This window comes from Biomphalaria glabrata, chromosome 6 (genome assembly GCF_947242115.1).
Source record: "Biomphalaria glabrata chromosome 6, xgBioGlab47.1, whole genome shotgun sequence".
NCBI classification, from domain to species: Eukaryota; Metazoa; Mollusca; class Gastropoda; family Planorbidae; genus Biomphalaria; species Biomphalaria glabrata.
Window position 1 is genome coordinate 52,479,995 of NC_074716.1, and position 14,596 is coordinate 52,494,590.

General features: G+C 34.8%; 1 protein-coding gene across 2 annotated transcripts in view; it reads left to right on the forward strand.

Moving 5' to 3' along the window:
- Positions 1-13,502, forward strand: part of LOC106052275 (serine-protein kinase ATM-like) — a 63,162-nt gene extending 49,660 nt beyond the window's left edge. The window contains exons 48-60 of one of the 2 annotated variants that reach the window (XM_056032552.1): positions 1,316-1,423; positions 2,098-2,256; positions 3,444-3,579; positions 4,355-4,437; positions 4,623-4,763; positions 4,898-5,014; positions 5,432-5,587; positions 6,089-6,251; positions 8,186-8,272; positions 9,195-9,309; positions 10,604-10,730; positions 10,987-11,107; positions 11,669-13,502. In XM_056032552.1, the coding sequence (XP_055888527.1) occupies positions 1,316-1,423; positions 2,098-2,256; positions 3,444-3,579; positions 4,355-4,437; positions 4,623-4,763; positions 4,898-5,014; positions 5,432-5,587; positions 6,089-6,251; positions 8,186-8,272; positions 9,195-9,309; positions 10,604-10,730; positions 10,987-11,107; positions 11,669-11,850 (1,695 nt within the window). In that variant the 3' untranslated portion in view covers positions 11,851-13,502. The remainder of the gene's footprint in view (positions 1-1,315; positions 1,424-2,097; positions 2,257-3,443; positions 3,580-4,354; positions 4,438-4,622; positions 4,764-4,897; positions 5,015-5,431; positions 5,588-6,088; positions 6,252-8,185; positions 8,273-9,194; positions 9,310-10,603; positions 10,731-10,986; positions 11,108-11,668) is intronic. The other variant, XM_056032551.1, reaches the window with a different exon arrangement.
- The last annotated feature ends 1,094 nt before the right edge of the window (positions 13,503-14,596 follow it).

Consider the following 14,596-nt stretch of genomic DNA (forward strand, 5'->3'; position numbering starts at 1 on the left):
ACTTGGCAGAATTTAAGTCATTGGTTAATATGCTTGACTAAATGCATGACACGTAGGACGTAATCATCTTCTTTTTTGAAGTAACGTCTGTATTATATAAGATAAGATAAGTTGGCAGTTTTATCATTTGATTTGAAACTAGACTGGATTAGATCAAAAGTTAAGATATTTTTTAAAGATCTGATTTTTAATTGCTTCTTAATCTTTATTTTCCTGGAATAATGTTTAACTCTTTTTCTCTAATTAAACAGAAATACAAACACCATATACTAATAATATGCTGGTAATATATTAACCATTTAGTCAATGAAAGGGTTATTCTATTTTAAAATAAAGTACTCTTTTACTTATGAAAGAAACAAGGGTCTATAGAGTAAATCACTGATCGTGACGCGTTAAGCATTGCGTACAAGCCGCCCTAATATTATCTATAACTTTTTTATTTCTGTATTTATTGCTAGACTACTTTATCAGAATTGCTCAGGCTCCATTTTTTTACATTTCTGACTCTTTTACTTTCGCTTTTCTCTATCTAACAATGTTTAGCAAAAGGTCCAAACTTGCTAGTATGGGAATTTCCATTGATGGAATGTTTCCGGAAAAGCGAGAATAGGTCCGGACTTAAGGCGATTTTTAAATTTCATTGGCTATTAACCAAAGAAGACCCACATAAAACACTTTTATATAGGCATGGAAATATGTGCATTTCATAGCCAGCATAGTCCATTAAACTAAAATAGAATAAATAGGTTTGTATGCAATCATTTCTATATTTTACTATGTAAGCCATTGCGCACAACACAATAATAAGCTTAAGTGTAAATAAATATCTACTTATATTTATCATAAGAGCTGCCTGGTACAGTTTACACAAAGGTGTTAAATTATCATTACTTTTTATTTCCACCTTAAACATGTGTTTGGATGGGAGCTTAAACATTTGACTGGATGGGAGCTTAAACATTTGACTGGATGGGAGTTTAAACATTTCTTTATTCCTTTATTGTAATTGTCAAACTCACTAAAAAAAACAAATCAATAAATAACCAATTTTGTTTTTCTTATCTCCCCTTTTTTTTGGTTCACCTAATCATTCCCACCACTACAAGAAATGCTAATTATAGATCCTTCCACTCATAATATGTTATCGCACTATGAAGAGTTAAAAAAAAATAAATAAATTTTTTTTTCCGTGCATGTATTAAATATATGTTTTGAGAAAACTATTTTAATCTTTCTAAAATTATAATTAATTGTTTATTATTCATTGCAAAAAAAAAATTATTTATTTTTTTTTCTATTTCTTCTCTTTCAGAGTTGCCTTGCTAGGATCAAAACCTTTAAGTTTCTTCCCTTGTATTACCAATTGGCAGCGAGGATGACCTCGGCTGACAGCACACTGTTTCAACAAGTCCTTATGCAGGTCATAAATTTACTAATCATTTCTCGTCTAATGAATTTGTTAATAGTCGCTGAATGAACTCTTTTATGTTGTCTGTTGTATTTATGTGTATTTTTCTGTTGTGTTGTCTTTACATGAGAAACGAGTCCTTGTAATCACAACAAATTTCCGCAAGGATCAATAAAGCAGACTTAGTCTTAGTCTTAGTTACTTTAGGATCCAATTAAGTTTGATAGACATCTCGGCTCAATTCAATTGAAGTTCGAAAATATTCTCATACAGTGTTTAGCTCTAATGTATGCAACGGTAACATTCTTTTTACAAAGCTTATATCAACGCACTCTGTCTGCCTGGCCAAAAAGTTTGTGCATGTTATTTCTCCCTCTCCCATTCTCGGATCATGCGGAGATTTTGCACGATTATTTCTTTTACTTGACATCACAAGAATCTATTTTAAAAAAAACAACAAATAATTAGTTCATTAACTATTGGTAATAAATTACTTGGTTTTGGTACCTCAAACAAGGGAAATAAATAGTACTTGAGTGAAGTGGTGGTATATGCTGAATTAGTCCCCTTTATATATTGTCATTTGATGCTTATACAAAAATGTAATTACATGACTGATCCAAACTAATTGACACATTTAGTATAAGCTTTGTTTTTTTAGAAAGTTTTTTTTTTTTTAAATATAGTTGATGCAAAAAGTAGCAGAAGATCATCCACACCATGCATTGTGGGTAATCATGGCTTTGGCCCATGCCAACAAAGATGATGAAATGTTGCAAGGGGAGACCACCGGAAGGGGAAGAAGTAACAAACTGAGTAGGAATGTGCAGGAACACACTGAAGAAGTAAGCTGGTTTAACTCTTAATCTCCGTCATTATTTTCCACATTCTGACAGAATTGTTTGTTTTTCACATTTGTACATTCTACCCTGTTATGATAAAACTTCAATGACATTTTTGTTTGTAATCAGAAATGTTACTTTTAGTATAGAATTATAGGAGAATGCATGCTCTTTTTATATAAAACAAATACAAATGTATAAAACCAAAAATTAATTTTATTTAATGGGATCATATCAATAATTGTATCGTTAATTGGGAGGAAGGAGTTAATCTTCATTATGAATGTATCAAGTCCAAAATGAAACTTAGTTTAGCATCAACAGGGGGAAGGGAGGGTCAAAGGTCAGAGTTGTTAACCTAGTTTGAGAATCTAGGATTTTTATTCTGTGCTAGAGACCTGGTGCATTCTAATCAAAATATGCTAACCCAGCGTTAACTAAACAGTTTTGACCTGGGGCTCATATTTATTTCCAATAAGCATGTGACTAGCAGTATCACCACCAAAAAACAAGTCCATTGGAAATGAACAGCTGCAGCTTTTATTATGCACTTAGGGCAGGAGTTTTGAGTGGCCAGGTAGCACCACATCCAGATATGGCTTCCGTGGACTGAAGCCTGGACATCCTTGTGCTAGAACATATTAACTAGGTCAAGTACATCGGGTTGAGCCGAAAAATCCCCTTTTTAAAATCTAAGGACGCAAAGCTAGATACACCCAACATTTATCTGTCTAATGGACCTTTTTCAACTTAATTATTTCCAATATAAGTATGGCTCCTGTGAAGTGCTTTTTTTTTTTAGTTCGGAAAATTATTTTATAGTAAATTATTATTATTATAGCTTTTATATAGCGCTACTTTCATGCCTATAGCATGCTCAGAGCGCTTTTGGTCCAATCTCATTTGTGGGGGGGAGGGGGTATCTAGGAGTTGGTTTTCCGTGCTGCCTTTAGTCGCTCGGTAAACACAACTCTGCCCGAGTCGGGTGTCAAACCTCAAGCCCCTTTCTACATAGCCAAGCCAAGTTCAAGCGCACTTGGCCTCTCGACCACGCTTCCCACAAACTAAGAGAGGCTGACAAAAAAACCCAGGAGAATAAAATAAGTGTTTTATTGTTTATGAGCCTGATTCTAAATGCTAATCATTGGATGCATCTTTCTTAAAACCTATTGCTTGTTGTGTTTCATCAGTCCAGAGTGGAGGCAGCTAAACTGTTGCTAGAGAAACTGAAGAAAAATGCCAAAGTCTCAGCGATTGTAAAAAATATGGAATTCCTCTGTCTGGCTTACATCCAGTTAGCTAATACACCAGCCACTAATAAAATGGGTAAGTTAAGTGAGTCTTAGAATCCCCTCATGCCCTAACCCATCATTAGTTTCGTACACGCCTGCAGTGTCCTTTAAACGTGTGATAACTTTGTACCCTCTGCGCATATCAAGCCGCCAAGCGGAAGGCAACACATAATGGGAGATAATATTGAATTTTAGGTCTGTTCACATTAGAAGCAACATGTTTGTGTTCTGAAATGTTTGTCACTAAATACAACTAGATCATCTTTGTATTGGATTTATATTTGCTTTTAATATTGAAAAAAAAAATTAAAAAATTAAACCCTGAATGAATTGTCTGACAGAATTTTCTATGCAGACCTAGCTAGGAATAGCTTCTTATTCATAATCATTTTCCACATTTAATTAATGTATTGTGAGATACTTCGGTTTAGAACACACACACACACACCCTCCCGCCCCCCACTATAATTCTGTATTCATTCAAGTCAAAGATATGTGCTCTGAGATTCTATGCAGGAAATTCCTGGTAGTTGTATTGTTTGTATTTGAGGAAAGAGTCACATCGAATGTCAATAAGGATCAATAAAGCAGTCTTTGTCTTTGTCTTACTCTTACTCGTAGTCTTTGTCTAAGCCTTAGCCTTAGTCTTAGTCTTATCCATCTTAACTTAGCCCACACACATTTGGACTTGTGAAAGGGAGCATTATTTTACTTGTTGTTTGGTCCACCCAATTTCTCTTTCAATAGATCTCTCTATATATATATCTCTATATATCTGTATTGTTAAAATGAATTTTCATTTCTTTCAGGACAGCTTCCAATACCTAAGTCTTTGAATATTCTGAAACTTCCAAAAATGGACAATGTGTTGATGCCATCTGTAGAATTAAAAGTAAGTTGGGTTTTTTTTTAATTTTATGTAACTAAATGGTAAGTGACAGAATGTTCCAAGACTTTTAATTTTAGGATTTTGGAAATGTTTTAGTTACCTTTAGTAACAACCAAATTCATTTGTGTAATATTTTGTGTGTGTTTGGTCTGCTTGTATTGTTTGATGGATACATATTCCTACTTCAGGTTGATCCATCTGGGATGTACAGCAACTTGGTCTCCCCTTTGAAATTTGAGCCCACTTACTCGATTGTGGGTGGCATTAATTTACCAAAAGTCATTGTCTGCCACGGTTCTGATGGCAGGCCAAGGACACAGCTGGTGAAGGTCTGTGGATTTTTTTAAAAAATTAAAAGTAATTGTCTCTTATACCTCTACCAGCCTCTCATTTACTGTTTTGAGCTTACCTTAATATGTGGATGATATGTCATTTGTAATGATACTGTTTTGTTTGACTCTAGGGTCAGGATGACCTGAGGCAAGATGCTGTGATGCAGCAAGTCTTCTCCCTTGTGAATCAGTTGCTGGCCAGTGCACCAGAGACTCAAGAAAGAAAGCTTAATGTCAGGACATACAAGGTACCAGGTCTAGAGTTGAACTTGCAGCTTTTACTGTATTTTAATGTGTAGTGTCTATCTGTAATATTTTTTTTATGCAGAATGAAATTTGATTGTTATGATAGTGTTATAGTTTCAGTGATAAAGTGTTATAGTTTCAGCGATAAAGTGTTATAGTTTCAGTGATAAAGTGTTATTGATAAAGTGTTATAGTTTCAGTGATAAAGTGTTATAGTTTCAGTGATAAAGTGTTATAGTTTCAGTGATAAAGTGTTATTGATAAAGTGTTATTGATAAAGTGTGATAGTTTCAGTGATAAAGTGTTATAGTTTCAGTGATAAAGTGTTATAGTTTCAGTGATAAAGTGTTATAGTTTCAGTGATAAAGTGTTATAGTTTCAGTGATAAAAATCTTTTTTTGTCTTGTATCCAACTCCAGGTGGTTCCATTAAGTCAGAAGTGTGGACTCCTACAGTGGTGTGAGGGGACTCAACCTCTGGGGGAATACCTTATCAAACCAAACAATCCCATTGGAGCCCACGCTAGATATCGGCCAAAGGATTGGTTGGCTAAAGACTGTCGAAGTCACTTGCATGTAAATACTTAGTCCCAGAAAAGTGTAATTGTTTTTAGGACATACATTTTTTTTTAAGTTTCAGTAGTTAAGTAAATTTTTAAAAGTGAACAATTCACAATTTGAGTTCCAGTTTGATTTAAGAATATTTTTTTTAATTTAATGTTTGTAAATTGCAACAATTTTTTGTTTTAAAATATTAAAATCATTTATTATTATTCAATTAAAATCTGTCTTTAATTATCCTAGAATCATTACTATGTCAATAACTGAATTAAAACAATTTATATAAGTTATTGGAATCGCAGTATCAAATCATATTTTAATAGTCGATTTATCTTTCGAGACTTACAAGCCCAAAGAAACTTTGCCTTACAACTGTATCTTTCACAGCATGACTAAATGCATGGCGCGTAGGACGTAATCATCTTCTTTTTTGAAGTAACGTCTGTATTATATAAGATAAGATAAGATAAGATCTTCTTCAAACTAGAAGTCATTGCAATATTTTTGTGATTGTAGATTGCAGGCAGCAGTGCAGAGAAAAGGTTCAAAGCTTATCAGGAAATATGTGCCCATTTCAAGCCAGTGTTCCGTTACTTCTTCATGGAAAGTTTTCCCGAGCCGTCTGTTTGGTTTGAGAAGAGATTAGCATACACACGTAGTGTGGCTACCAACTCTATAGGTCAGTGAGATGCTTTTTTATTTATTTTCAAGCTTCTGTTTTTATTTGAATTATATATTTTGATTCCAGCTAAGTGTTGGGTCAAGTATGCAGCAAATTGGAAATTCGGTTGACATATCTTAACAACCCTACGAAGCTTGACTAGACTTACTAGATTCACTATATTAGTCAACATGGTCTATATCAGGGGTCGGCAACCTTTTGAGTCGAAAGAGCCAAAAATTACAATTTACGAAATTTTTTAGTTTTTAAAGAGCCACAAATTTTTCTTACCAACAATAAATAGTACTTATATAATAATTCTTTTTTATAAAAAAATAGGAATGTATTTATATATACGTGTTTTTCACACAAAAATTAGATAATATATATATATTTGGCATTATTAGATAAATATTTATTTTTTTTTGGTAACAACTAAAACAGTCAAACATTTACTTACACCACTATCTTGTACTTCACTAACAAACAATTGAGCAAACAAATTCAGTGGGAGCGATGGTTTTGCATGGTTTTTAGAAAGTTTGGATAGATTACTTGTTTTTAGTTTCAAACACGACCCTAAATGTTCATTTGCTAGTTGACTTCTTACTTTACTTTTAATTATATTCATGCAAGAAAACACTTGTTCGCACAAATATGTCGATCCAAAGATAGTCAGTACTTCAAATGCCAACTTCACCTCACTGTAGCATTCTGAAGACTATGTCATTCGTCGAATATAGGCTAAGTGTCTCAACTCGAGACATTTCTTTTAAACTGTCACATTTGTTGCTTTACATACATTTCTGGACCTCCAAATTTTCCAACTTGCTTTTTTACTGTAAATTTTCCACTCCACAAAGCTTTACTTTTTAAATCGATATTTGCATTTCTAGAGATCCAGTATCAATTCCAAATAGCTCTATGTGGATTTTGTTATTATTTGTTTTGAGAGAATTTACCAGGAATGCTAGAAAGGTTTTGTTGGTTTTGAATTGCTCAAATCTGTCAAGAAATTCATCTTTGATTTTTTTATTACTGTGCTAAAGTAATTCGTGTCGTGTCACGATACTACTTTATACATTCTGCTCCAAAGAATCGTGGTTGATCCTTTATTTTTTCCTGTCATACTTCTGGCTCCCTCAGTTGCTGTTTAAACGATTTTATTTAACTCGATCGTATTGTCTTCAAGGCATTTTTGCTCTTCCCCTCTAGTTTGTCATGAGAGTAGCAATACTAGAAGATATTCTTTTGGACCTTGGGAAGACATACCTGACAAAATGGGCACCTTGTGTCGTGTTCTTTATGTCGCAAGACTAGCAAGTGATAAGGCAGAAGAATGTTGAATATCTTCCACCTGCAAATGTGTTACATTTGAAGATATTTTAGCTATTCTATCTTGTACTATTTTAGCGAATAGTGGCAAATCTTTGATTTTTTCTTTTCATGGTTTCTGGTTGTTGTTTTTTTTTAAATCACAAAACAGTTCTTCAGACGCACGTAAGAAGCAGTTTTTGACATACTCACCATCTGAAAATGGTTTGGCGTTTTGTGCAATTAAGTCTTAGTTGAAGACACAGTCTTAGTTGAAGACACAGTCTCAGTTGAAGAGACACAGTCTACAATCATGGCACAAAGTCTAAGCTGTTCAAGACACAATGTCTATGTTTTTAATCTTTGTGACTATTTTTAAGTCTTTGTGAATACATACACGCCTGTGTGGCATACCCAGAGCCTTAGTGGCCTATGGAATTGACATTTTTGTTGTATTTTGTTGTGATTTTTCATATTTAGTTTTTAATGAACTTTGTAGAGTATACTCACATTCATCCGTGACAAAAATATAGCTTCAACATTTTCAAGTAAAACTTGGCGTTTTTTGAATTTTTTTTTACATGCATATTGATCATTCTTTATTTGGTTACATACTGGGTCAATGTTCATTTTTTCAGTTGGCTATATCCTGGGTCTTGGAGACAGGCATGTGATGAATATTTTGGTAGATCTCAAGAGTGCAGAGCTGATACATATAGATCTAGGTCAGTGATTTTGCTTTATGCAAGGCTAAAAATAAAATTAGATACCTAGAGTATTGACATTTAATTATAGCTAATTGAATGATTTTAAAGTTGAGCATTCTGAGCTGTGCTTATTTTGACAACAATTAAAGGTAAATATGTTTGTGCATGCAATTTTTAGATTAAGGTCTGTCCATAGTCTCTGGGATTAAGGTCTGTCCAGTAGTCTCTGGGATTAAGGTCTGTCCAGTAGTCTCTGGGATTAAGGTCTGTCCAGTAGTCTCTGGGATTAAGGTCTGTCCAGTAGTCTCTGGGATTAAGGTCTGTCCAGTAGTCTCTGGGATTAAGGTCTGTCCAGTAGTCTCTGGGATTAAGGTCTGTCCAGTAGTCTCTGGGATTAAGGTCTGTCCAGTAGTCTCTGGGATGTTGATGTTGTTAGGGGAAGAAGCTTAAGATTCTAGTTTCTAAAGTATCTTTATGAAACACAATAAACTTATTTCCAGTTAATATTTGTTTGACAAATTTCTTACATTCCTAAACCAAACCTCTTAAGGGACAGAAAAGGATGATGGTGGACAAGGCTTAGACTGGGCACCAATTTGACATGTCGGGAATGCATACTGCACGACTCGGCAGCCATTCTATGTTTACTTAAGTGTATAGACTGAATTCAAAATAGCAAAAATTGAAATGCGATTAAGAACTCAAATTGAAATGAAATTAAGAACTCAAATTGAAATGCAATGAAGAACTCAAATTGAAATGCAATGAAGAACTCACAAACCACACTTAATGCCCAGAACTTAAAAGAAGAAGATTATTATATAACTGATAGCTTAAAATCATTTGTTTCATTTAATAAATATTGCATTTTTTGTTGAAGACATTCAATATGTAATTAAATTAGATGCTTGAATATGATGCCATTGTTTGCTGTTTCCAGGCATTGCTTTTGATATGGGACACATTCTACCTACTCCAGAAACTGTTCCATTTCGACTGACCCGTGACATTGTAGATGGAATGGGGATAACTGGTGTTGAAGGAACTTTCAGAAGGTGACAGACATTTTGAAATCTATTTAGATACCATTCAAGTCTCCCCCCAAATAGAAACCTTTGTCTTATTGTCGCTTATTAATAAAGCCCATTTGGCATTAACAATGGCAGTGACTTTGATTTGGCATTATTAATGGCAATGACTTGGAAGAATCAATACAAAATCCAATCATACTATTTATTACATGTCAGCCCTACTTGATATTTCCTTACAACTTATTTCATGCTCAAAATTCATTTTCCAGGGTCTACATTATAATTTATATAGGTCTGTTCCCATTTTTCTTTTGGTCTGATAGTAATATGCATAATGCACCAAAATGACTATATTCACTCAGCTAGTGTACTGAGAACCACAATGGAAAATATCCAAGTACCGGTATTCATCAATATCTACCTCAGGAAAATACTTAAGGCCCACTTGTCTGACGAGATCACTTATGAGGAAATGTGTCAAAGAACAAAGCAGCAGCCCATTGAAGAAGATATCCTTCAGAGACAATGTAAGCACTTTCTGCAAGCCTGTATCCAACATCCCTAGACAAGCACTCACCTGGAACTCACCTGGAACGTGCCCCCCCCCCCCCCCCCCTTTTCACCCCAATTCCAAGAAAAGAGTAAGAAGCGACAGCCCAGAAACACATGGGAACAATTGCTGAGGAATCTGATTAGTAACATCTGCCCCGGACGTTACCTCAGGCAGAGTTGAGACTTAACCAGGTGTCAGAGTTCAGATTAGAATGAAGGCAGTGATTTTCATATGAGGATATCAGGACACTTTTTAGGGTCTGTCCAGCTCCTACTGTTTGCTTGCCAATAGTTGGGAAAAGGTTGGACTGGTTTGTCCTTTAAGTTTTTACATGGTTCCTAAAGTGTTGGCCTCCATATCAATTTCTCTAATGAACTCTAAGCAGGATTTTCTACTCTAGTCACTAAGTCTTCTAAAAGAATGAGATAAACATCTACACATTATGATGATTTTTAATGTTTTTAACTCTCCCTTATGACAGTCTCTGGTTCAAATCTTTTCATGCCAAATAGCGGTACTTTAACTCTTTCTCTCCTGATTGACATAGTTGATTTAACCCCATTAAATTTACTAAAAAAAATGTTTTGGTTCATAAACCTTAATTTGTGTTATATAAAAAGGACATGCATTTATCTCTACCAATTATAACATTTTCTGATTAAAAGAAAAATGTTATGGAAGTTTAACCCTAACAGAGCAGTGAAGTACAAATGGGAAAAATGAAATTAAGCTTTATGACATGCTCATTTGCTTTCAATGTTTCAGGTGTTGTGAGCACACTATGCAGGTGATGAAAGACAACAGTGAGTCTCTGTTGACTATTGTCCAGGTCCTGATGCATGACCCTTTGTCTCATTGGACACTGACTCCACAGCAAGCACTTACCATACAGGTCAGTCATTACCTAATCGTCATCATCATATTTCTCTCTGGCGGATACTTGCAAAATGTATCATCACCACCATTATTCCTTCCATTACATACTTTGCTCTGATGTCATCATGACATTTCTATTTCTTCCCTGGTTTTATTTTTTCCTATTAATCTTCTGATGTTGTAGTGTGTTAAGTTTTTAAATGTGTACTAACGATTGATGTGAAAAAAAATTACATCTTTTTTTTTTTTTTTCGTTTTACTTTCCAATGTAGAGAAAACGTGATGAAGCAAATGTGGACAATGTTGACCTCCCCATTGCCAGTGGGCAGGTGCCCTCTAGTGGTCAAGTCGCAGGGGCAGTGAGTGATACTGACACAAACATCAGAAATATAGGTTGGTTTTTTGGAATTCGTACCTTACAGATAAAACTGAATTATTAATCATTTTACTTAACCCTTCAGGATTTAGGGATTGCGGTGACAGAGTGGTTAAGCGCTTGTCTTCCAAATCTGGCGTCCTGGGTTTGATATCTACTCCATTGAGCATATCTCTACTGTCAGATTCCATATACAATTTTTGTACTGTCAGCATATGTCAACAGCTACTTGGTCTTGTTTCTATAGTTAACTATAGAGGCAGAGTTGAGACTCAACCAGGTGTCAGAGTTCAGATTAGAATGAAGGCAGTGATTTTCATATGAGGATATCAAGTGTTGGCCTCCATATCAGCTCCCTAATCATTATGGTATGCATTCTGGACTGTCGTTCAATGGTCTTAATGGTCCCAAGTCCTGATGGCCACCATCTCCTGTCTATCCCAGTTGTTAACCTGTGGGAGGCTTGGACTTGGTTGTAAAAATCTTCAAATCTGAAAGAACATCCGAAACATGTCAACCAAAAATATTTTTGTTCACATGTAGTTTCAGGTTTATGATTTCATTTTATTCTTTTACAGACCCCAAGACCAACAAGAATAAACTGGCTGAGAGAACTCTTCTCCGGCTCAAACAGAAGCTGAACGGTCAAGAAGGCAACGCCCAGCTCAGCATCTCTGGCCAAGTCAACTATCTCATCCAGAAAGCCAGCGACCCCAGGAACTTGTGTAAACTGTTTGCTGGCTGGCAACCTTATTTGTAAACAACCAACTCTTATGAAATAAACTCATAAGGAATCAACACTTGATGTATACAACCAACTTATAAGGAACCAATACTGAGTGCTGTATTTTTTAATCTGGCAACTTGAATATGAATAACTTTCTATCGAGTTGTTAAAAATTTGTTGTAGTGAGATATTCCTGTGTTTTATTCATGAGAATTTGTAGGAAATGTCTGGAATGTATAATTTTGTTATTGAAATGATCAGATCCCCATCAGTCTTTCTCATCCTGAGTTATGTTTAGCTCTACAGCAGCTAAACATTGGCACTATGTGCCTTGCGCTTGACGGGTGTTAAAAAGGAGATGGATTCGCGGTAGTCAAATTGAAAATTCTAAGAATGTTTTATGAGTTAAAAGGTAGCTGGATTTTATAATTGTCATGAAATTATTGTCCACTATTTAGTGACCGCCTGAGGTCTATCTGGCATTGCAACTGGGTTTGCGTGGTCATTCTCATTGAAGACAATGCCTTAATTTAGTGACCAGATGGTTGGCAGAGAACAAACATTGGACTGTACTGTATGTATAAAAATGTTATGTTGTTTTTTTTGTGTAATATTTTAGAACTATTCACCACATTGTGTTCCTGATTAAGTGTTCACATGTTCTTTCCAATCATGTGATTGTTTTTAGTCAATACGACTCTAGGCAATTATTGTTATGTATATACCTTTAGAAAGAACAACTTGTGTCATAATGTAACTTGTGTTTATCTGGCGGTGTGAAGACACCGTCTGACATTTGGACTGGTGAGTACCACAACATTTGAACCGGTGACTTCTGTGACAGTTTTAAAAACATTGTTAGACTTTTGAGTTGGGCAGCTAAATTTTTATGCAGAATTCGCTAATTATTATTTACATTTACAAATAGAGTTACTAATGTATGATGAGTTGCTTGTAATCAGGGCCGGATTTAAGAATGTGGAGGCCCCCTACAATTTTTCGAAAGCTTAAATAAAGATGCACTTATGAATGAAAATACTTATTTTTAAAAGCACGGTCTATTTTAAAAGAAAGAAATAGAGCTGTTAAAAATTTAATCTTTCCTTTTAAAAATTATTTAATACGCATATTTTTAATTTTTAAAAGTGTATATTTTTGAGTTTGTGGAGGGTAAAGCCCTTGGTAGACGCACTGCCGTAAATCCAGAGCTGTAATTACTTATTCCAATCATGCTACAAGCCTGCACATTTTAATTACGACATTTTTGCAAGCCATAAAAAATAAAGGTTATAAAAAAGGCTTTAAAGTTACTGACCAATTGAAATTTCGGATAAATTTTAATCTCTTTTGTGGAGGCCCCTTTCTTGTGGAGGCCCCTGGGGTTGTAGCCCCACCTGCCATCCCTTACATCCATACCTGCTTGTAATATACGGACTGTTACAGGATGTGACGGGATGCTACAAGTGATTGGTAACATTGTGTAACTGTTTCTTGCACTGATGTAGTTCTGTTCACTGTGTATCATTTCAAAGAATAAACTGGCAAAAACTGTTACAAAAAGCTAAAAATGTTTCTTTGTGAGTTTTTTGTATAATAAACCTAGAAACTCAAGATTATGAAGTGAAGCTGGCATTGATGAATACAGCAAAAAAAAATTAATTAAAATACAGTCATTTCAAAGAAATGTTTTTTTTGTTATTTTTTCTTGTATTAGACAATTTTGTCAGAATGGAATAGTTCAGTGATGCCCAACCTAATTCGACCTGCGGGCCATTTTAATTTCCGACACTCGTGTGGCGGGCCAGATGACCGAAAAAGTAACAAAAATAAAAACAGAAATGAAATTGACTTTAAACTAATTTTATGAGAAACCCATGGATGTAGTACTTACATTAACTCATGGGATATTTGAATTTTTTGTTTTTCACGCGTCGGAAAATGGGTTCATTTCTCTACTTCAAATGTGAGCAACATTTTAGCAAGTCTCACCACCGACTCATTTTTCTGGTCTCTTTTTGGTAAATATTCCCATCAATACCGCTATATTTGCTTCATAATGCTGTTCATATGCTTTTTTTTTTTTTTGTTAAACAGCCACACTTTCTTTATAAAACAAACATGTTGGCTTATTATCATGTTCCAAACACACAAAAAAAGGAAAGATCCGTTTACTTTTTCTGTTACATTTTACATTAAAGTGTTAAATGTCGTGGTACCAATCCATTAGAAAAAAGAGAGAGCTCTAACATAGGTAAAGTTGCATTTTTCAACCTTTTTTTTTTTGGGGGGGGGCAGGGGGTGTGGGTGATTTTCTTAATTTTGTTTTGGCGGGCCGGATCTGGCCCGCGGGCCGTACTTTGGGCATCACTGGAATAGTTCATCTAGTGCTTGCAAGGGAGTTAACCATCTCTCTAACTATGTTATTCTTTGTGGGTGCTCTTATCTTTGCTCACTTCTGCAGTTTCCTTGTGCCTTGTTTATCTATGCCAAAGAAATATTGACTAAAATAAATTGATTTGACTTTCAATAAAATCTTGAATTTCTACGAATTTTTTACATGAACATTTCATTCTCTGAGTTTTTAAAATTAATTTTAATGGGTAATCCAAAAGAATTCTTCAAATTACATTTGGCTCATTTCATTGTAATCTGCCTGAGGGAATATAGACTAGTTGGTACTTGCAAAGATTAAGGAACTCCACTACTGATTTTTCCTTGAGATGTCTCCAGAAGCAGGGCCAACCTTAGATAATTGTGAATTAGGTAAAATAGAAAAATA